At 37.8% G+C, this 24092-nt stretch overlaps 1 protein-coding gene across 3 annotated transcripts in view; it reads left to right on the top strand.

Moving 5' to 3' along the window:
• Rbcn-3B (WD repeat-containing protein Rbcn-3B) overlaps positions 1–24092 on the top strand; it is a 438089-nt gene that overhangs the window by 379017 nt on the left and 34980 nt on the right. For all 3 annotated transcript variants that reach the window (XM_067147119.2, XM_067147118.2, XM_067147117.2), the window contains 2 exons: positions 178–364; positions 8995–9112. In XM_067147119.2, coding sequence (XP_067003220.2) covers positions 178–364; positions 8995–9112 — 305 coding nt within the window. The remainder of the gene's footprint in view (positions 1–177; positions 365–8994; positions 9113–24092) is intronic.

Raw genomic sequence — 24092 nt, 5'->3', positions numbered from 1 at the left:
AAAATAATTGACCATATAAAAATTTACTTCATTTAGCAAAGCGAAGCCTAGCAAAGCCACCTCTGTACTGGTCATATAATGTTCTTTGGAAGAGTGGAAGTTAAAGACTTCCACTAATGATTCTATTTTATCTGTCTTATCATAGGAATAAATATATTCAGATTTCTTTCCATATAGGTTTAGCATTGACACACCTACTTCTGGCTGAGCCTTCACCAAAACTACCTGCTCATACACCACTTAGAAGGGCAGCGATAGATCTGGTGGGACGAGGTTTCACAGTTTGGGAACCTTACCTTGATGTCTCAAAAGTATTATTGGGCCTGTTAGAGCTGTGTTGTGGAGCTGATAAGCTGGTACCCAGGTGAGAAAGGAACTGTGCATTTTAAATGAAGGGAAAAAAAGAAAAAAAAATTGACTGCCCTTGGGAACAGAATTTGAACACTTTGTTTTCTGGAAGAGTCCATTGTCCATTTCCACTAGAACAGCCAGCACAGAGAGAGAGAGAGGGGGGGGGGGGGGGCAGGCAGGCACTGATTAGTAGCCCCCCCCCCCCCTCTCTCTCTCTCTCTCTCTCTCTCTCTCTTTCTCCAACAATAGAACACAGAGTTTGCGAACGATAAGCTAACGAAGCTTTATAGCATTAACGTATTATCTTTTATTATCTTTATGGTATTAAAATATTATCTCTGGGAATTACTCTACCAATAAGAGATTTGCAAAACATTTAAAGATTACAATTCATTAGTATTGTTGTAACAGACTATATGCTCATTGCTTCACAACTGTTTTGCAATATCAAGACTGATAAAAATAAAAATTGTTGGCTGATTTTTGAAATTAATCCTAACACTTGATCTGAAGGCTAAATAAATAATTTGAAATATGGTTAAAGGAGTATTGTATTCAAATGCTCTCTATTTCACCTTAATGATGGTAGGATATTCTTATGAATTGGATCATAGATATATCAGAAGTTCCAACGTCAGTGCACTGCCAGAGAACAGAGTTTGAATGAGGGCTTATGGCTATGGATAGTATTATAAGTAATCATGTTCATGTTGGTCCGTATGAACTATATAACTTGAGAGGAAAAAAAAAAAAAATATATATATATATAGTTGAACCACTCACTACACAATATTATAATTTATAGAGATTATTTATGGAACAATAGTGAATATGTTTTGACCCTTGTAGCCATCATCAGCATGCAAACACTTAAGATTGAAAGCACATTAGCATACAGATGTATGAAACGATTTTAACATAAATATGTTTTAATGAAAGATTACGAATGCAGTATTGGTACTTGAGACAGCTGAGCAGTCTGTCACAGACACCAGTGTCATGAAGATGGCAACACGTCGCGACTTAACAGACTTTGAACGTGGTATGGTCATTGGCGCACGGCGCATGGATCATAGCATTGCGGAGATTACACGCGAATTCGGGTTTCCAAGGTCAACAGTGTCGAGGGTGGATCTTCAATATCGCAGAGAGAATGTTACCACATGGGAAAACCACAGGTATTTAAGGAACAGACATCACATCGCCTGTGCAGAACCATACTGAGAGTTCAATGGGCTAATGTGAGTTAGATCACCGCCCAGTTGAATATTGGGAGTCAGGAACACATTTCTACCAGGACTGTCAGGAGGCAATTGCACCGCATAGGCTTCACCAGCCGACAACAAACTCGTGTCCCTTTCCTGATACCTCGACACAGAGCTCAACGACGTGCATGCACCTGCAAACATCAGCAATGGATGATGGAACAGTGGCAGTGTGTGGGATGGTCCAATGAATCACGGTTCTAGTTGCATCGAGCTGATGAGTGTGGCATATGCCCCATGAAACTATGGATCCTGCATGTCAACAAGGTTGTGTCCAGGCAGGAGGTGGCTCATTTGTGGTCTGGGCAGCGTTCTCATGGTCGCAATTAGGCTCCATTGTTCGACCGTAGGGAGCGCTGACAGCTGCATGTTGTATGGGCATTCTTTCGGACCATCTGCATCCCTTTATGGCCCTAGAGTACCCTGATGGAGATGCCATGTTTCATTATACCACCCTGTGGTGGCATGCAGGTGGTTGAAGAAGCACTCCAGTGAGGTTACGACCATGGATTGGCCCTCCAGATCCCCTGATCTTAATCCATTCAAGTATTTATGGGATGCTGTCGATTCTGGTGTATGCTCCATGAACCGTGCACCAACTACACAAGACCAGTTATGGGTAGCAGTGCAAAGTACATGGGTCCAGATCCCTCTAGAACATTTCCAACACCTTGTGGAGTCGATGCCTTGCCATATTGCGCCTGTTTTAAGGGCTCGCGGAGGAGCAACTCATTATTAACATCACATTCAGTGTCTTCCCATGACTTTTGGCCACTCAGTATAATATTGTGTACTGATTAGTTGGTTAAACTATATATACCGTCTTTACGTGAATAATACCCACATATATTTTTTTTAAATTGAGGCACAAAATTGGGGTGCTGGTTTTAATGGAGTCAATGTTGGCATTTTTTTTTTCAAAATCAGGCTTCCTAAAGTTAGGGTGCGGGGATTATTCGCGTAAATACGGTATAGCATTTTTTTTCTTCTCAAGTATGGATAGTATCACAAAACTTAAAACAAAGCTTGTGTTATGCAATATTTCATCTGTAATGTTCATAAAAATCAATGGAACCACTTACATGTACACTGAATGATGCGCTGTTGGTAAACTCACAGTTGCTGTATCATTGCTTGACTCAGGATTATGGGTCACAAAAGCTATCATTAGATAAGCTTTTGAGGAAAAGTATTGAAGCTCTTATGGAGGATGCTTCTTGCCGTAAATTTTGTAGGAGTGATTCAGAGATCCTCCCTCAATTTCATCTCTGGCTGGGTCATCTGTTAATGAACTGTATGTATTCAGTTACCATATTCCTCCATATCCAAGATGACCGTGCATGCAGGACAACCCCCACTTTTCATTCAAAAATTTTAAATCAGGCTTAAAAAGTGCTTATTACACCATACCTTACAATTTCATGTTTAACTTCTTTAAAGCGTCCTTGTTGCGGGTAACTGAATGCCTTTCTTGTAACAGTACGCATTTTTTGACTACCTTTGTCCTCACGCCAGCACCGAATATTGGCTTTAGTTATGCCGTATTAACCTGCAGCTGCACAATTATTCTTTATTTCTGCGTGTTTAATAACCATTCATTTAAAATTGGCATCATGATGTCGAAGAGAACCTGTTGAAAATTTTCCGGCAATAGTTGTTGTAAAACTTGTACTAAGGATCAGGTTTAACCGGCAGCCACTAGACACATGTTTCGCTTGCCGGCTTCAGCCACCTTCAGTGGCTAGCGATGTACAGTATAATAAAGACGTGGACGTTGAAGCTCGAGTTTTGTGGCCATTCTGCCCTTGGGTTTTTCACGCACATACCTCACAATTTCATCTTCGACTTCTGTAAAGCGTCCTTGTTGCGGGCCACTGAATGCATTTTTGCATCTAATTTTGGCTTCGCGCTAATACCGAACATTGGTTGTCTTTTCTTGCGGTTGCACAATTATTCTTTATTTCCACATGTTTAATAACCATTAGCTTAAAATTGGCATAATATCAATGAGAACCCATTGAAAATATGCCGGCAATACCTGTTTCAAGTATCTTTACAATACGACAATCCATTATGAAAATATTCCTGCTGTCTGTAAAACTTAATTTTACTAAGTGTCAGGTACAGTAGACGCCTTATAACTCTGCCGCTGAGTAGCCATGGCCTTCCTAAGAGTTCGGAGGCTCACATGTTTTGATGCCATTCTGCGCATTTGAGAAATATTTTTGCTAATACAGGGACTTTTTTACGTATTCGGAGGATTGTTGCTCGCCCGGTCTCCTGCCAAGTATAATGTCATTCTCTCTTCACTATTTTGCAAGATTTAGTGACGTTACACACAGGCATAGTACAACTGGTTACTGCGGCTACTGATGTAGCCTGTAAGCCTAATAAAGATGCGGATATTGAAAGTCGAGTTTTATGCATGCATGGGGAGTGAAGGGAAGTAGTGTGGATACCGTGATAGCTGCCACTGGTGTTTTTACTCTTGGGTCGCGAATGGAAGATGACCCTTGATTTTTCACGAGATTCTGAGCAAAAAAACCATCGTCTTAGATTCTGCCTATTCAGTTTACAGCGCAAACATGACACATTTGTACTATATCTGACAAAGTACAGTATGGTGGAAGTCTGTATCGAGGTTTTAATTTATGTACAAACGTTTCAAGCCTTTTTTCCTCTTCAGTCACAAACTTTGCATATGAATTGCCACGAAGAGAGCCAAAGAGTGGTGTAAGTCTTTCTTTTCCACAGTTTTATGACTTTATACTGCAACAGGGCATTGTTAGGACTTCAAGATCATGAAGTCACTTCAAGATTTTCCTTGTAGGCCTTTTTTCACGTGATCCATTAGTTTCATGTTCCATCACATGTGGAGTATACCTTACCACAAAACTTAAATCTTGCAGATTTCTGTCTTTCACAAACTTCAAAAAATGCCAAACATCAAACTGCTCTCTTGGCATTTTAATCATTGTTATGGTAATCTAATAATTAAACAATAACAATAAATGAGAATGTACATATTTGATTGGTTGATATATTGCCCCCTTCTAGCCGGGCAGCTCAGCCAGTGAGCGAGAGTCTCAGACGCGGACTGTTCGCTTACAGACTGTGCAAAATTTTTAAGGGCAGGGATAGCTTAAGGACTAGTGATAAATGAAAGGAACATTAAAAATGGGTTTTAACATTTATTAAAACTGAGCACTTTCCACAAAATATTTAATTATTGCAAAATCTTGAAATTAAAAAAAATATCATCCCAGCCAGTTTGGATTATACGGGACTTCGGCCCCAAAAATACGATTCTGAAAATACACGAAATAAAAATTAGCTTACTTGCTTTGAGAAATAATCAACTTGATTTCTGGGACAACCCCATCCCAAATTCACATAATTTGATTTTTAAATTAAATAATTACTTCGACAATATTTTTACCATTAACAACTGAATCATTATTTCCTCACTTTCCTTGGAAAACTTAAATATTTTCTCTGGTGAAATATTCTTCCAATTAATTTCATTAAACTATAAATTACTAGATTGAAACATTTCAGTAATCATTATTTAAAGTTTCATTTCATTAATCTGCATAAATTAACGCAGCGTCATGCAGGACTTTCATTTTTTGTCTCAGTTTTTACGACATGTAAGGCTACTTATTGACATACAGTGAATTCGATCCACGGACGTGGGCCTTGCTTATTCATTTTTCTCTAAAGCAACAGACCCTAATCTATCTTATTTTCCAATAAAATCCACAAAAAGGTTCATAATCGAGTCAAATATGCTCATCTCAAAATAACACAATCGGAGAAATACGCGCACAGCGAACAAGAGATCATGTCAAATAATCACCATGAAAAATATCATAATCACAAAATATCATCAAATCATCCATCCCACATTCACACTTAGATACACGGTAACATTAATAAATATTTTAACGAATTCTAGCCCTTGATTTTTATTTTTAATGTTTAGTCAAAGGGAAAATTTTCAAATGATGGTATCAGCTAATGAATACCATTGCAGTCAATTGAGAGGTGATGGTATCAGAATTATCACTTCCACAATGAAATTAAATCCACAACGATGTTCCATGGAATGTTAGAGATAGAATTCATCAATAAAATTATTTTACAAAAATGCCTATAGCACAGGATAAATAAATATTCGCGTATGCGGTCTATGAGTTACGCCATTATTATTATTATTATTATTATTATTCTCATATATTACATCACTCGATTAATATGTGCTCCGCAGGAAGAAACTATGTCCAACGACATATTCTCTTCCAAATTGACTCAAATAGTGGATTCACAAAAAAATACACATACCATCAGATCCATTTCCAAGTCCAAAATTACACAATAACACAGTAAATGCAACAAGCGATCAGTCAAGACACAGCCGTATTCCAGGTCCACATTTACTCAAATTGAGTACACATTAACGTCATACAAACTCAAATAATAATTATACTCATGACCTTAATTTATATTTTAAACCAAAGTGATGTTAGATTATTATTATTATTATTATTATTATTATTATTATTATTATTATTATTATTATTATTATTATTATTATTATTATTATTATTATACACGCGCGGTCATCTTAGCATAAGCTCAAGCACAATAAAATCATAGATGACTCTAACATATTTTAAATTCCATAAAAGATCACAAAATCATCCAGGAAAGTCCTAATATAGTGAAATGTGTCTATATTCTGTCCCATATGACTAAAAATTAATTTTAAATTATTTAATAAATTCAATAATTATTATCGAAGGGGTCAAATAATTTTTAGCACACTCCTATGTTAAATCGGGACAGTGAGAACAAGTCTTGAAGACATTCACACAAATCAAACTAATTAATAGATCCCAAATACACTCTCACACTCCATCTCAAATTACCATACACCAAGGAAAAGAAGAATGAAATTTCTAACTACAGGAAACTAATAGAAGTTATTGCAAATAAATAAACAAGGACTACGATTACAACAACTTTACAAAGATTCACTGAAATAAATTTGAAATATGGTACTCGTGTGAAAGTTGACTCTGGACTTTGGCGGATGACCTAGGAAATAGGTTCAATCACCCACCATCGAACGCGGTCCCTTCCATGGCTGAAGAATGCCTCACATATTTAATAACTCATGGCAGCAGTGAGGACAGGCATGGAATAGCAGTAGACTCCTTCACACAGGTGTATTTGCATCTTGAAAATTCACGGACTCCTCATAGTCTTCCGTCTTCCGATGAAAAGAGCTGAAACTAATAAATCAATCTTAAATATTGTTCAAGACACACACACGATGAGTTAGGTCAGATATGAATACCTAACTTCACAAAGTCTTCTTTATTTTGTAGAGTAAAATTTAATTTGAGCTGCTGAATTTCTAAAGTTCTGCAAAATAAAATTTCCTCCTAAGCAGAATTAACGTCGATCTGTAGCAGTTAATATCAGAAAGCAGAGTGCAGAATGAGAAATTTCCCCAGAAACACCACTATTTAATTATCTTTAGATGTAGGTGCGTCTTCAAGTCACTTGTGATTGGTCGAAATCTTGCGATCCAGTGGGCACTATAATTTTATTGGTGAAACAGTTAGACGTGTAGTGGCCTTGAAAGTATTGATCGGGGTAGCCTTGATAATCCCTCTGTCACGTGGCACTCAGCTGGCTGTTGAGGACATGACAAAAAAAAAAACCAGCGCACGCTGCTCACTTGTCTGGTCGGGAAAAACCTGTCTAGGCAGCTCACCTCGCGGAAATACTGAAATGTTAAAATTTCCGTCCTGGCCGACGAAATAATGCACTAGCCCACTGTGATATTAAAATATTCATTCCCAATAAATCATTTACCAGATTTGAAGGGCACAATATTTATCTTCTTCATATGTGTAAAGAATACTTGCCATGTCCCTAACACCCATTTTTGACACCACTACTGCAACTGCAAGCAAGCACACACCTAATACTGTTCCTCCATCCTCTCCTCACCCTTTGCAACAATGATTAGTTACTGAACAACAGTTTACTACCGGAGGATACTGGATATGGTGCTGCACTCACACCACCGATTCCAATCATAGGAGCAACTGCTCCACGCTCAGCACTACCTCTGAGATAAAATCATTTATAAGCAATTCTTCTTCTAGCTTGCATTCTTTTGAAATAACGAACCAGAAACGCCCGAAAAACCATGGAACATCACTTTATGGACACATCTGCTTTATTGAGGATACTCAGAATTCAATGGTGATGTCACTGAAAATGAATTGTCACGTATGTTATTAATTTCGATCTTGATTATCTTCATTGCACATAAAAATATTGTTATGAGACAATGTTGTTGGAGAAATACTTATCTGAAGCACACACATCTTCAAGAACGAGAACTCTTTGGTATAATTTGCACTGTATTGTGTCTTCCTGGCCATGGTTCTTAGCTGAAATATTTCATATAGCAATTTTTGTTGGCTCAGTGATAAGTATTTTTTTTTTTTTTTGGTCATTGTCTGTCCAATGCTTGTTTTGGAATTCTTTATTTATTCATCCACATGATATGTCCGAACTATTTCAGTCTGTTTAGCTCTAGTTTTTCGTTTAGCTTTGTTCCATATTAGACTCCATACTGGGTGGTAGAAGACACTCCCAAGTTGTATTTTTCTACTGATTTCCATATCCAGTCTTACCCCTTCCATCAATTCACTTCCCAAGTACTTAGTGCTCTAGTACTTCCTTGTCTCTAATTTTAATAGCTCCTTTTTCCTTTCTCTCTTTCTTTCTTTCTTTCTTTCTTTCTTTCTTTCTTTCTTTCTTTCACTCATTACCGTTGTCCTGCTCTTCTCCTCACTGGTCTTCAGTCCCCGTTGTTCCATCCTTCCATTCATTACATCTGCTGTTGTTGCACCACCGTCTCATCCTTTCCCAGATCACACCACCATTGGCCAACTTCACTACTTTCATTCTTGTTCCTTCGTAAGCTTCCCTTGTTGACTTCTTATCATCCATCACCATTATGAACAGTAGGTATTGCATGTTACCAGCTGCCATAAGAGCATAGAAAGAAAACGAAGATGTCCATAGCTTCAAAATGAAACACACATTAAAATGTTAGAGTACTCCTAAAATGTACTAATTTGTAAAACTTGAAACAATTGTTTAAAATTTTTAGACATTTCATAAAGAGACCTTGTTTTTAACTATATATCATTTTGAAAATAAACTTTCCTAATGTTAATGGGATGGTAATACGTATTTAAATTTCCTCTGCCTTCTCACTGAGTATAGCTTTGGACCTTAGAGATAACTATGCCTTGTTACTTTAATACTTTTTTTGTATGATGTGCAGCATGACGTATGGTCTTCCTCTTACACCAGCCGCCGACTCATGCCGCACAGCACGCCATGCTCTTACACTCATTGCCACCGCTCGACCTGCAGCTTTCATTACAACGATGGCTAGAGAGGTAACGATCTATTATCTAACCAGTAAGAATGAGAGTTTTTCATTTAGTCAGAAGTACTAGAATGGAGTTCTTGCAAAATTTCAAATAGTAAAAATATTGTGTTTATTTGAAGTCCTTACTATTCATAAAGTCTTCAATGAAATACAGTAGAACCTCAATAATTCAAAATTGGTTAATTCAGGATCTCGCCATATTCGAAGCAGCTCTTGTTCCCGGAAACATGAGGTACGGTTTTGTATGTTATTTAAATTGTTTAATTCCAAAAGATACAGCAACGTTACGTTGGCGACGGGAGCTTTCCGTACAAGCCCCGTTGTTAGCCTGCTCGCTGAGTCTGGTGTGCTGCCATTACACCTCAGGTGCCAGCAAATGCTCCTTTCGTATGCTGCAAATTTGTGACAGATGCCACTTCATCCAAGCTATCCTTGCATATTCAATAATGCCAACCGTTTACTATACGCTGCTTGTCCCTGAGCAACACGACCGGTTGGAATACGCTTGGATAGCAGTCACAGATTGTTTCACGTACCTTCGGTTCCTTGCCTTGTCAGACAACCAAGTGGAGTACCTCCGTGGGTAGTAAGACATCCTGTAATAATCCTGGATCTGCACACTGGCCCAAAGGAAGACACGGACCCTTCGATTTAATGGAGGCTCTTTCTGTCCGTTGTTGGCCGGTATCCAGGTTCAGTCATCGTTTACACGGATGGCTCGAGAACAGACACTGAATTGGGCTGTGCGTTTATTGTCGACACTGATAGGTTTCTTTTTGCTCTCCCGGAAACCTGCAGTGTGTACACAGCAGAGCTCTATGCTATCTGTGAAGCTCTGTGGTACGCACTGTCCGATGAGTGCCGACACTTTGTGTGTACTGACTCCTTGAATTCTCTACAGTCTATTGATACCTGTTTCCCTCAACACCCTCTGGTGTAGCAGATCCAAGACCTGCTGGCCGGGTGTTCAGATGCCGGCACCAGAATCACGTTTCTGTGGCTCCCAAGCTACATGGGTGTAGAGGGAAACGAATTAGCAGATTAGGCTGCCAAGGAGGTAGTAACACTGCCCCCGTTGCCTTTCAAGGTTCCAGCAAGTGATATTCGCTCTCAGCTGAGACATCTGGTTATGTCCCATTGGGAGATGGAGTGGCAGGCCACTCCTCTTCCATATAAGCTGAGAGCGGTTAAAGATACTACGAAGGTATGGAGGACTTCCCTTCGGGCCTCTCGGAGGGAAGCAGTGGTATTATGTCGTCTTTGGATCGGCCACGGTATCCTGACTCACTCCCATCTATTGAAAGGAGAACCCACTCCGGTGTGTACTTGCGGTGATCATCTTACCGTGGTACACATCCGTACAGAGTGCGCCATAGTCTTAACCTCCGAGTACGATCTCCCTTATCTTGTGAGATAACGAGCAGTCAGCAGACCTTGTCATCCGCTTTATGAGGGTTAGTGGTCTGTTTTATCATGTCTAATGATGTCCTTTTTCCTAGTGTTTTTGTGTCAATTGCGCTTTTATCCCATTGACTTCATTTTAGTTTGTGTTGCATATTTTAATGTGTTATTTTAATGGCTAACGTAAATTATATCTATATATCTGTACTACCAGGCAATGTCTTATTCCTTTGTTTCGTGTATTTTCTCTTATTTTATTAGAAAATAAGGTATTGCGAACTACTATACCAACTCGCCATTCATTTGGTACAGTTCCTTCAAGCAAACAATAATCAAACAAGTACTTCAGATATGGTACTATATCCCAACCCATTGTCTAGTATATCCCCAGAAATCTTATCAGTTCCTGTCATTTTTCTAGTTTTCAACTTTTGTATCTCACTGTAAATGTCATTGTTATCATAGGTAAATTTTAATACTTCTTTAGCATTAGTCACCTCCACTATCTGGACATTATCCTTGTAACTAACAATCTTTGCATACTCCTGACTGAATACTTCTGCGTTTTGAAGATCCTCATATTATATTAGATTAGATTATATTATATATTATATTATATATTATATTATATTATATTATATTATATATTATATTATATTATATTATATTATATTATATTATATTATGTAATCTATAATAGATATGATGAGAAAAAGAAGAATTCCATTTTTCTGTCATCTTTCTAGATTAAATGATAATAGGATAATAAAACAACTAGTTAATTACTTTTGGAAAAGTAAAACAAAAAATAATTGGTTTAAAGAAGTTCAGAATGATTTAGAAGAGCTGAATATTACAATGAAGCAAATTGAAAATAGAGAAGAAAAAAGGATTCTCAAGAACAAACAAAATGAGATTGTCATTAAAAACTGTACAACACAATGAATGTCATATCTGATGAAGAAAGGGCAGCCAGGTCAGCCAGAATGAAGAGGTTTTGGGAAAGGAAGAAGATGATGCAAGCTAAATCTTCAGTTAATTCTTTGTTAACATAAATGTATTTGGGTTTGATTTAAGTGCTCCAATCTGGGTGTAAACTATGTAACTAAAAAATAAAATATATTGTCCGGTCCCAAGTCCGGAATGAGAAAGGAGGAGGGTTTGCTGGTCTGGCACCCAGCTGTAAAATTGCCAACGCCGAGTGTTGGGCGGCGGGAAATAACCTGACTCCCTAAGGGGGCCAACGGCTTCGGGCGAATGAGCCCCTTTGCGTGGGGTGATGGTCCCCACAGTGGAGGAAATGCCACTGGAATCCATTATGCAGCGTCTGTTCTCCAGGTTAGGGGTGGCTGCACAAGGCGCCTGTACTCCAGAGGAGCGGCCTCATTATCACCTCACTGGATCACATCCAGAGTTGTAATTCGGGACCTAGTCCCACACAGGTGACACCTTGACAGTCAACCATGGAAGGTCTTTTAAGGAATACTCCACCGGCTGAACCAAGAGTTCAGAGAAGGCAGCATTCGGATACGGTGGGCTGCCACCTGAAAGATACCGTGAAGTCGGAGGCACGGAAATACCCCAGTACTACATACACGAATGAGACAAAATCAAGAATCAAACCAAAGCAGATAACATACTTCTCTACACACAACATAAACTCACTCATGCAAACCGGTAAACTAAAAGTGATCACCGACATAATGGACCAACACAAAATTCTTATCATGGGATTACAGGAAATTAGAAACACTGACCAGGATGCCTTGGAATCTCAAGGGTACAGACTTTATAAAGGTATACCCGGGAAGAGAGTGATGAAGAATGTCCCACAATTTGGAACAGGATTTTTGGTCAGCCTTAAAATAATAAACTCAGTTCAAGAATTCAGATCACAGTCTCCACGACTCTCAACGCTCACCTTAAAGGCATCTAATAAAATCTATACTATAATAAATGCCCATGCTCCCACTAATGATAAAAACAACTCCTCAAAAGACCAGGAGGAAACAGGAGAATTTTGGGACCTATTGGACCAGACCATAGATAACATCCCCAAACACCATATAAAATTATTAATAGGCGACTTCAACGCTCAACTAGGCAGAGAAAGAAAATACCGTGACATCATCGAAAAATGGCCAGCACACAAGAAAACAAATAAAAATGGAGAGAGACTAGTTGACCTGTGTAGAAACCATAATTTAATCTCAAAATCTACATGTTTTAAGAGGAAACCTCAAAAACTCAAAACATGGAAACACCCTGACTACACTAAAGGAGAATGGCAACTGGACCACGTCTGCATGGACAAATACCACCACAAAGAGATCTATAACGTCAAAGTCCTCCGAGGAATAGACACAGGTTCAGATCACTACGTAGTTAAAATTAAAATTAAACTCACTCCCCAGAGGAGACAACAAAAGCAAGCCCTTAAAACTAAAAGAAAAATAGATCCTACCCAGCTAATCAACAACAAAAATTACCAGAAAGCAACTGAAAAAATAAAAATCACAGACAAACTTGAAGACTTAGTACACAACCTTAAACAAATTGCAGAAGACCTAGCTCCAATTAAACCACGTAAAAAACACCAATGGTGGAACAGTGAATGTGATGAAACAGTGGAGAAAAGACATCAGGCATGGCTATTACATCAGTCCCAAAAGACAGAAATATCCTATCAAAAGCTAGTAAAACAGAGAAAAGAAACTACCCAAGTCTTAAGAAGAATAAAAAGACAACATCATAAGGACACCCTGCAGTTAATTGAAGAACAGTTCAGTAAAACTAAATCAACGGACTACTACAAAACCTTCAGAAAGCAGCTCCAAAAATATGAACCCCCGACCCTACTGATGAAGGATGAAGATGGTAAGCTGGCCCATAACAATAAAGAAATTCTGGCTAAACATTTCAACAAGCTTTTAAATTGTGAGGAACCTACAGAACTCCTTCATTTGGACACCAACACCCCGATAAAAACATCACCAGAAAACATCAATCCCCCCCCACAATAAAGGAAGTCTACCAAGCTCTGAATAAATTAAAAAACTACAAAGCGCCAGGAGAAGATCAGACCTTTGTGGAAATCTGGAAATATGCAGGAACCTCAGCAAAAGTTGCCCTCCATCAACAACTTGTCTCTATCTGGATTAAAGAAGAACTACCAGAACACTGGACAACAGCCCTCATTCATCCTCTGCACAAAAAAGGGGACAAAACCGACCCTAATAACTACAGGGGAATCTCTCTCCTAGACATAACATACAAAATATTTTCAATAATCATCCTTAATAGGATAAGTTTACAACTTGAGAAAGAACTAGGAGAATATCAAGGAGGTTTCAGACCCTGGAGGAGCTGTCCTGATCAGATCATGAGTCTTAAGTTGATAATGGACTATAACAGGAGAAGAAACAGAGATATGGTGATAACATTTGTAGATTTCAAGAAAGCTTATGATTGCATCCATAGAGAATCTCTGTTTAAAATTTTAAGACACCTTGGACTACACCCCAAATTAATAAACATGATAAAATTGACTCTCACCAATACCAAGTCAAAAGTGAAGTTTAGGGGTGAAACATCAGAGACATTTGAAATTAAAACTGGACTACGGCAGGGAGATGGGCTCTCACCACTATTATTTAACTGTGCTCTAGAAATGGTAATGAGGGAATGGTTTAGAAAATGTCCCCCCAAAATAAAGATTGGCCGAAAAATCAAAACAAATTGCCTGGGTTTTGCTGACGATTTAGCATTACTAGCAGTGGACATAAAAGAAGCAAAAACCCAGATATCAGAACTTCAAAACATTGCAAATAAAATTGGCCTGAAAATATCATTTGAAAAAACAGAAATTATGCCCCAAAAACCAACACAGCTAAAAGAAGTCACCATAAATGGTAATAAAATCAAAATAGTAACTCAGTTTAAATATCTTGGAGAAGTAATAACACATAACTTAAATGAAAAAATCTCAATCCAAGTAAGAACAAATAGATTAGCTAAAGCACAAAAATTAACATGGGATATCTACAAAAAGAAATGTCTATCAATAAATACAAAAATAAAACACTACAACACAGTTATAAAACCGGAAGCTACATATGCAGCAGAAACACTCTTTTACGTGAATAAACAATCAAAGACTGACAGACTTCAGAAAATTGAAAGGAGGATTGGAAGAACCTGTATCAACAAAAAATATCAGAAAGATGGACAGTGGCGGTTAATACCTAACAAAGTCGTGTACAAAGAGCTAGAACCCATTACAGATACTATGCGTAAGAGGAGACTGGGATTCTTTGGACATATCATGAGGATGCAGGACTCGAGACTTCTGAAACAACTAGTACAACACAATCTCGTCTCAAAAAATACCACAACAGGATGTAAATGGATCAGAGAAGTAAGAGAGGGTCAGAAGGAAATAGGCCTTACAACAGAAGACACCAAAAATAAGATAAAATTGAATACAAAACTCAAGAATACAAACCTCCGCTTTACCCTTACACAAAACAAACCAACAACACGCACATTTTCAACTGAGGAAAGGGCACGAAGATCGGAGCGTCTGAAGAAGTACTGGGAGGACCGCAAAGCCCGAACAATCCCTTCAAAGAGACCTGAACGACGGACTGACTAAAGTGATCCTATGTGGTCATAAAAGAAGAAGAAGAAGAATATTATATTATAATGTCAGAGTCTTCCGTGGGGTAGACATTGACTCGGATCATTATATCTCAAAAATAAAAATCAAGTTAACACCAAAAAGGAAACACAAACGAAATCATCTCAAAGCAAGGAGAAATTATGATCCCAGTCACTTACTAAATAATAAAATATATTTAGAGAGATCCAAAACACCTTTAAATGACAAATTAGAGACGATGATCAACAAACTTAAAACCATAGCTGAAGAAATCGCTCCAATTAAAAGGAGAAAGAAACATGCATGGTGGAACGCGGAATGTGACAAAGCAAATCAAGCAAGGTACAAGGCATGGTTAAATGATCAACAGAGGAAAACAGCAAAATCTCGAGAAGAACTAATTAATGCCAGAAGACAAACAGCTAAAGAAATTAGGACAATTAAAAGAAATTATCAAAAGGAAATGCTTAACACTATAGAGGAAACATTCAATCAGCATAAAACAAGAGACTATTACAAAACATTCAAGCAATATCAATCTAAATTTACCCCTCCCACACTTATGTTAAGAAATAAAAATGGAAAAATGGCACACAATAATCAGGATAATGCTAACATCCTTGCAGAATACTTTAAAGAGTTACTTAATTGTGAGGATCCTGTGGAACATTTAGAATTTGACCCTATCCCAAAAAATAAAACTCCATTACAAAAGATTATACCGCCAGTTTACAATGAAGTGAAAACAGCAATTAATGCACTTAAAAACTACAAAGCAGTAGGAGAGAAACAAATAGTAGCAGAAATATGGAAGAATGCTAATGATCAGACTATTCAAAACCTACATAAATACATCATTGATATTTGGAACACGGAGAAGCTTCCCGAGGAATGGAATACAGCGATAATCCTCCCGCTGCATAAGAAAGGTGATCGCTCCGATCCAAAATAATTATCGGGGGATATCCTTCCTTGATATTACATACAAGATTTTATCCAAGATTATATACACAAGAATCCAAGAACAACTCGACCAAGAACTTAGAGATTATCAGGGAATATTTCCACCAGGTAGAAGCTGTCCAGATCAGATTATTAGTTTAAAATGGATAATGAAGCACCAAAGAGTTGGAAGTAAGGGTCTAGTCATCATGTTTGTAGATTTTTAAAAAGCATACAACAGTATTCATCGTGAATCATTATTAAAAAGCCTTAAAGAATTTGGCTTACACCAAAAACTTGTTAACCTCATTAGTATGACTTTTAAAAATAGGAAGGCAAAAGTTAAATTTAGAGGTGAATTATCAGAATCATTCACTATAAGAACTGGACTTTGACAAGGAGACGGACTTTCACCATTGTTATTTAATTGTGCATTGGAGAAGGTTATGCGTGAATGGAACAAGAAATGCCAACCAACTATCAAGATCGATAGAAATATTAAACTCAACTGCCTTGCTTTTGCGGACGATTTAGCATTACTTGCAAATACAATAGAAGTGGCTAAATTTCAAATTGAACAACTAGAAATTATAGCTAAAAAAATGGGATTACAAATTTCATTTGAAAAAACAGAAATGATGCCAACTTTTAAAGTTGATTTACCAGTTATTCAACTGAACAGTAATAAAGAGATTAAAATTGTTCAGAAATTCAAATATCTTGGGGAAATAACATGGACCACAAATGAAAAAGAAGCAATAGAACACAGAACAACTAAATTTAAACAAGCACAAAGACTTACCTGGCCAACCTATTAAAAAAAAAAATCTCTTTCGATAAACGCTAAGCTGAAACACTATAATTCCATAGTTAAACCAGAGGCAGCGTATGCTAGTGAAACTTTATTCAAATTAAATGTAAAATCTACAACAGACAAATTACAGAAAACTGATTGAAGAATTCTTAGAATAGTTATTAATAAAAAACACCAAGGTGATGGACAGTGGAAATTGTTGCCTAACAACATTGTCTATCGAGAAAGTGAATCAATAATATCTACAATGCGTAAAAGAAGAAGTTCCTTTTTCTGTCACATATCAAGATTACCAGACACCAGGATATTGGAACAACTATTCGATTTCTTTTTGAAGAATAAAATCAATAATAATTGGTTCAAAGAAATTCAGGATGATTTGGAAGAATTGGGTATAACTCGGCAACAAATCAAAGACAGAAAAGAGAAGAGGAGTTTGAAGAACAAAAGCATAAGTCTCAAACTAAAAACAGTTGAACGGAAACAATATACTATATCGGGCACACAAAGGGCTTCCAGGTCGGAGAGGATGAGAATTTCAGTGCTCCAATGTGAGCGTAAAATAAATAAAATTATATTAATATTATATTATCACCGAAACACACAACCTGGAAACTTGAACTTTTACAAGCTAAAATGTTTTTCTTCCAATAAACAATAGTAATGAAAAGTTTACAATTGTATTTCTTTTTATAATTTTTTAAATTTTTTAAGTGTTGGTTGTCCCTTAGTACCATGTATGGCCTTATCTGGCGTTGTTGAGGTCTCTAAACATGCTGTGCATGCTTGTAATCAGTACATTAACACCATCTTCAAGAACCACATAGAAACATACACAACCAAGGCTATGAAATTAGTAGGCATTCTCTACCGCTTCACAGAAATTTCTGATCCCACTGCTCTTCCTCACGATTATTCAACCTTTCTTCAACCTCTCTGCTCTCTAATTTGGACAACAGCCCCCCCCCCCTCTAATATTAACCAGTTAGACAGAGCAGTGTCCTTTGCTGCAATTGTTAGGAACAGAAACCCCAAGCTCGAAAATCTGTCTAAGCAGCAGCTATTAAGGGCAATAAATGTGTCACCACATCAGGCAACAGGTAGCTGACCTGAGTTTCCTACACGGGATTTTAAACGGGCATTACAGCTCAGAACATCTTGTCTCAGTCTTCTCTCTCCATCTTCCTTCCCGCTCCACCAGAATCAAAGACCTTCTCCACAGTCCCCAACTCTCTTTAACACTATTAATAGGAGACAAGAGCTTGATATATCAAATAAAAGTACATTCGAGAGGGGTGTAAATAGTCTCTTAAGGATAAGTTGATTGTGTGAAGAGGTTATAAAGCCATCATGACCCATGACAACTTGGCTATGAACATGGACTTTCTCATGGTTTTCAATTTGGACAGTTGTTATTAGCAGGCTATGTACCTGATCTTGTTACCTTTTGTTACGTTTGTTATATTTTATCATGAAAGTTTACATTTGTTAATTAGTCTGACAGTACAAGTGAAATTTGCTCAGTGTAGCTGTATCTTGTGCTTCATGAATGAATGAATGAATGAATGAATAAATAAATAAATAAATAAATCCACTCAATCAATCGATCTTGAGGAAGAATATCCCATTCCATCTGGGCAACTCTAATGAGGTCTGGGAGAGTGTGTGGAGATTGTGAACAATCCAAAATGACAGTTTTCAACTTGCCCCATGCTCGATCAATGCAGTTCATGTCCAGTGAATTAGCTGGTCAATTCATATGATTGAAGTTCCTCACCTCGATAAGGGGAAACATTGTCGTTGATGAAAATTAATTCAACACCGTATTTATTCCTAAAGGGTTATGCAAATGGTCTAAGAATTTCATCGGTGTGCCGCTGGGCAGTTAACACTGCTTCAATTGGTATCGAAGGTGTACATGGCCAAGGATAAACCCCACTGAAAACATTACACCACCTCCTCCTCCTCCAAATTCATGCATCTCTTGAACATGCGGATACTTTCCACTGTATCCTTTACATTCCACAGCCTTGGTCAATGTGTATGTGACCTAAGTGATATCCATGTTTCATCTGCAAACAACCCCCTGTGGGTGGGGGACGCAGACAAATTCACCCACGGTATCCTCCGCCTGTCGTAAGAGGCGACTAAAAGGGGCGGCCAAGGCATGATCAAATTAGACCCATGAAACTACTTGTGATTAGTACCACCCCGCAGGGAACACCATGGGTCACTTTTACTTGCGTGTAGTACCACTATGTTGGGTACCAAGTAGGTTTGTGATTAGTAGCAAACGAGGGCTTGATGGCTTTTACAGTACCTGTGATTAGTAGCACTATATGAGCGACACCATGGGATGAGGGAACCCATGGTTCTCGCTTGCCTGTGGTTAATACCCTTATGTGATGAACACCGTAAGTTTGCGTCGCCTGTAAATGGCGCCACAATGTGCGAAACAGCGTAGGTCTATAATACCTGTGCGATTTAATTACCTGTGAGTAGTACCATAATGTGTGGAATACCACGAGTCTACGCTACTGTTGATTAGTACCGGTACTGCTACATGTCAAATACCATGGTTCTACTTTCCTAGTGATAAATACCATTGTGAAGGGCTGCTGACTTGGATTTTGGACCCCTTTTGACTACAAGTATCATCGATTCAGTATTGTGCTATAGAAGCAGTCCCTTGGTCCGTAATACTATTGTTCTGTGCCAGTTTCTGTGTATGTGAGACACTGTGGGTTGGTATGAACTTCCACACTGCGCATTTTAGTTTAGCTGAGTGAGTTTGTGTGTGTTCTATGCATCTCAAAAAAAAAAAAAAAGTATTATAATCGTGGAAGACAACGAGCACCGATGAATTCATATGTAATAAGATGATTGTTGCAAGTATCTCACTGATTCTTATATCTTATATTCTCTTGGCATGTATTACGTTTCGATATCTCCTAATGGTTTACTTTTATGGTTGTCATGTCAATGACAGGAGAATATAGGTGTCCTGTAAAAAGGACAGTTTGTTTTCAAGTTTATGACTCTTGGATGAAACAGTGAGTGCATTGGAGGAAGATGATGACGATTTTATTAAAACTGAGATGTCTGTCACCATGGTAATACCTGTTAAAAATTAAATAATTGAAAAAGAGGTTCAACCTATTCAATACATAAGAGAAAGAAATGTAGTGATTACATTCTTATTTAATAGTAACTATAAATGGGACCGGTTTCGACCTTAGTCCAGGTCATCGTCAGCCGTAAAAACATGTAAAACAATGCATATGAAAAAGAAAAAGATTAAGTGAACTCTGGATCGGTATAAGATGAAACATAAATTAACGATGGGGGTAGAAATTGTGAGTCACTTAAAAGAAAACAGTACGTAATATTAAGAATGGTAGTATGGCACATGCAAAGATAGGTGAAGTCTCACAATGTTTATGAATATTGGAGAACGGTCAAATGGGTCAGTTTCCACTCTCTATCAGGCACAAAGTCACAACACTATCAAACAACATATGAAGATCATAAATAACTTGAAGTCGCAGACGAATAGATTTGTAGACGCAAACCGCCAGCTCCCGGTGATCAGCGCGGCACATTCAAGGTCATGCGCTGCGGTCTCCATTCTACTTTGGTGTTCGAGACCGCAGCGCATGACCTTGAATGTGCCGCGCTGATCACCGGGAGCTGGCGGTTTGCGTCTACAAATCTATTCGTCTGCGACTTCAAGTTATTTATGATCTTCATATGTTGTTTGATAGTGTTGTGACTTTGTGCCTGACAGAGTGTGGAAACTGACCCATTTGACCGTTCTCCAATATTCATAAACATTGTGAGACTTCACCTATCTTTGCGTGTGCCATACTACCATTCTTAATATTACGTACTGTTTTCTTTTAAGTGACTCACAATTTCTACCCCCATCGTTAATTTATGTTTCATCTTATACCGATCCAGAGTTCACTTAATCTTTTTCTTTTTCATATGCATTGTTTTACATGTTTTTACGGCTGACGATGACCTGGACTAAGGTCGAACCCGGTCCCATTTATAGTTACTATTAAATAAGAATGTAATCACTACATTTCTTTCTCTTATGTATTGAATAGGTTGAACCTCTTTTTCAATTATTTAATTTTTAACGTTAATACTTTCAATACGGAACAATGAAATTTTTATCTTTAAATGGTAATACCTGACAACGCGTGTGAAGACATCACTGATGATGATTCTGGAGACGAAGATATGATGAATCTTCCTGGATCTCAGTTTCGTTCAGAAGTTGAAATAATTGAAAGTACTGAAGAAGAAGAAGAAGAGGAAAGCTAATTTATAGGAAATGGACAAGAAGTATTAAAAAATAATGTCATAATTGACACAAAGAAAATACAGCTCAATCGTAATTTTTCTTCGAAGAAACAATATACTAGGACGGAAGGGGACCTGGCTATGACTAATGTTCGATTAATGAGAATGCAGATCTAGTTATGATCAAACAAACCATATCATCATACCACAAGGCAATCAGATGCAGTGCAGAATTTGTCACAAGAAGGCATCCATGAAATGTGAGAAGTGCATTGTTACATTGCATATCACCGGGCGAGTTGGCAGTGCGGTTAGGGGCGTGCAGCTGTGAGCTTGCATCCAGGAGATAGTGGGTTCGAATCCCACTGTCACCAGCCCTGAAGAGGGTTTTTCTGTGGTTTCCCATTTTCACACCAGGCAAATGCTGGGGCTGTACCTTAAGGTCACGGACGCTTCTTTCCAACTCCTAGCCCTTTCCTATCCCATCATTGCCATAAGACCTATCTGTGTAAAGCCACTAGAAAAAAAAAAAAAAAAAAAAAAAAACCATTGCATATCAAGTGCTTTGTGCAATACCATGCAACAAAAGACTATGACATGTGATCTTGTTCAACATTGAAATATCAGAAGTGTTTGGTACACTAGAAGTCAAATGTTTTGTGCAGTACCTCAAGGACGATAACTTCCTTCTGAATAATTCTGAAAATTACTTCAAATACACATCAGTATTCTTTCGAGTGTGTGTTTTTGTGTTTTTTAGTGAATACTTCTTTCTGTATTGTATTGTACACAATACTACACAATAAATATCTGACAACTGCACACATGTTCCTTATACACTATATATGCATGTCACCAGTATACCCCTTATATGCCTACTGTCCTTTTAAAAGGACACCTGTTTCCGTCTAAATTAATATATTTTTCCTTCAATGTTGGGGTTTACCTGTACTAACTCATGCATTATGTTAATTCTGTAACATAAAATCATGAATCTACTCACAAAAATATTTGACATATCTGGGTTAATTACATGTGTGCATGCATTGCTCTCTACCACGTACAGCAGGACTACACACGCTCTACTATATATCATACCTACTTCCACAATATTCCAAACTTTTTTTGAGGTGTATAACATGATAGGTCATTGTGGAAAGAGGGAACAGTAAAAAGAAGGAAACACAAATATGAAAATGAAATGGGGTATGGCTTTTTGTGCCGGGAGTGTCCGAGGACATGTTCGGCTCGCCAGGTGCAAGTCTTCTGATTTAACGCCCGTAGGCGACCTGCATGTCGTGATGAGGGTGAAATGATTATGAAGACGACACATACACCCAACCTCCGTGCCAGCAAAATTAACCAATGATGCTTAAAATTCCCGACCCTGCCAGGAATTGAACCCGGGACCCCTGTGACCAAAGGCCAGCACGCTAACCACCTAGCCATGGAGCCGGACAACACAAATTAAAACACTGAAGGTAAAGGACAAGCTGCATATCTTCAAACACTACCAACTTCACATATTTTCATGATATAGGATCGAACATAAATTACTAAGAGAGTTGACCGTGCAGTTAGGGTTGTGTAGCTGTGAGTTTGCATTCGGGAGATGGTGGGTTCGAATCCCACATTTAACAGCTCTGAAGATGGTTTCCATTTTCACATCAAGCAATTACTGGGGCTGTACCTTAATTAAGGCCATAGCTGCTACCTTCCCAATCCTGGCCCTCTTCCTTCGCCCTGAGTCGCCGGAAAACTTTTGATGTGTTAGTGTGACTTTAAACCATTAGGAACAAAAAAAGCAACCATAATTTGTCTTCTTTCGAGTGTTAAAGTATAGATCTAGTGTTGGAATTCACTGATATTAAATATTAACATAAGCTCTTCCATAGTCTGTCAAGTTAATCAGCTATTATTCAGTGTGGTATTCAACTGCTCATTGATAAGATAGGTTCAGTACATGCTTTAAATGAAGATTTGTAACAACCATTATCCTTTAATCTGTGTTTTAAAATAACATCCATACTGGACATCAGATGCAATTCTCTTGCATGTCCCAAGTATTCAATTTTCTGCAATTATTCATTATCATCGTTATCAATTTTCCTTTTCTAGTTTCAGCCAGAGCAGGAGGTTCAAGATATCTCATTGTAGTTTTCATTTTATTGTAGCTAAGTGATCCCTCTCCTTATTCATTATATTATCATGAAAATAATTCATAGTGGCCCATAAAAAAATTAATTTTGTTCATGCAATTTTTGAAAAAAAAAATTCAGATTCGGATCTCTGTACATCCTAGTAGTTTGTATTTACTCACCTAAATTTGATATTCCTGTATACACTGATGGATTTTTTTACTAGTCTGTAAAATATCAATGTTTTAAGAATAATAGTTCTTCTAAAAAATATTTTTCCGTATCACTACTCACACTCGTTATATGTACATATTTACACTTCACGAACTTTCACCTCTCAACACTTATGGAGTCCTGTACACAAACCATGCAGTCCTTTCTTACACTTGGCACACACAATATTTGACCTTTGTACTGGTCCACCATCCTTATTGCTACATACTACACAGAGTTTTAAATTTCTACCAGGTAATTTTTCTAACAAGGCCCCTCCTGCAGAAAAATTTTTTGCAGCAGGGAGTGGATTTCTGTGAGCTCTTCATTCTATTTCTAAATCCTCAATAATGCTAGAAGTAAACTTTTTCTTTATAGATTATATAGGAATTTAGAACCATCCTAGCAATGATACTAAACACCACCTTCTTCCAAAATTTCAGTGTCCGCCTCTCATCCAGATAGGTGTACAACATCATATCTGAAGCATCTACTCCCCCCATGTAGG

The sequence above is a fragment of the Anabrus simplex genome, chromosome 5, assembly GCF_040414725.1.
Source record: "Anabrus simplex isolate iqAnaSimp1 chromosome 5, ASM4041472v1, whole genome shotgun sequence".
Taxonomy (NCBI): domain Eukaryota; kingdom Metazoa; phylum Arthropoda; class Insecta; order Orthoptera; family Tettigoniidae; genus Anabrus; species Anabrus simplex.
This window is presented reverse-complemented; position numbering and strand designations above follow the sequence as displayed.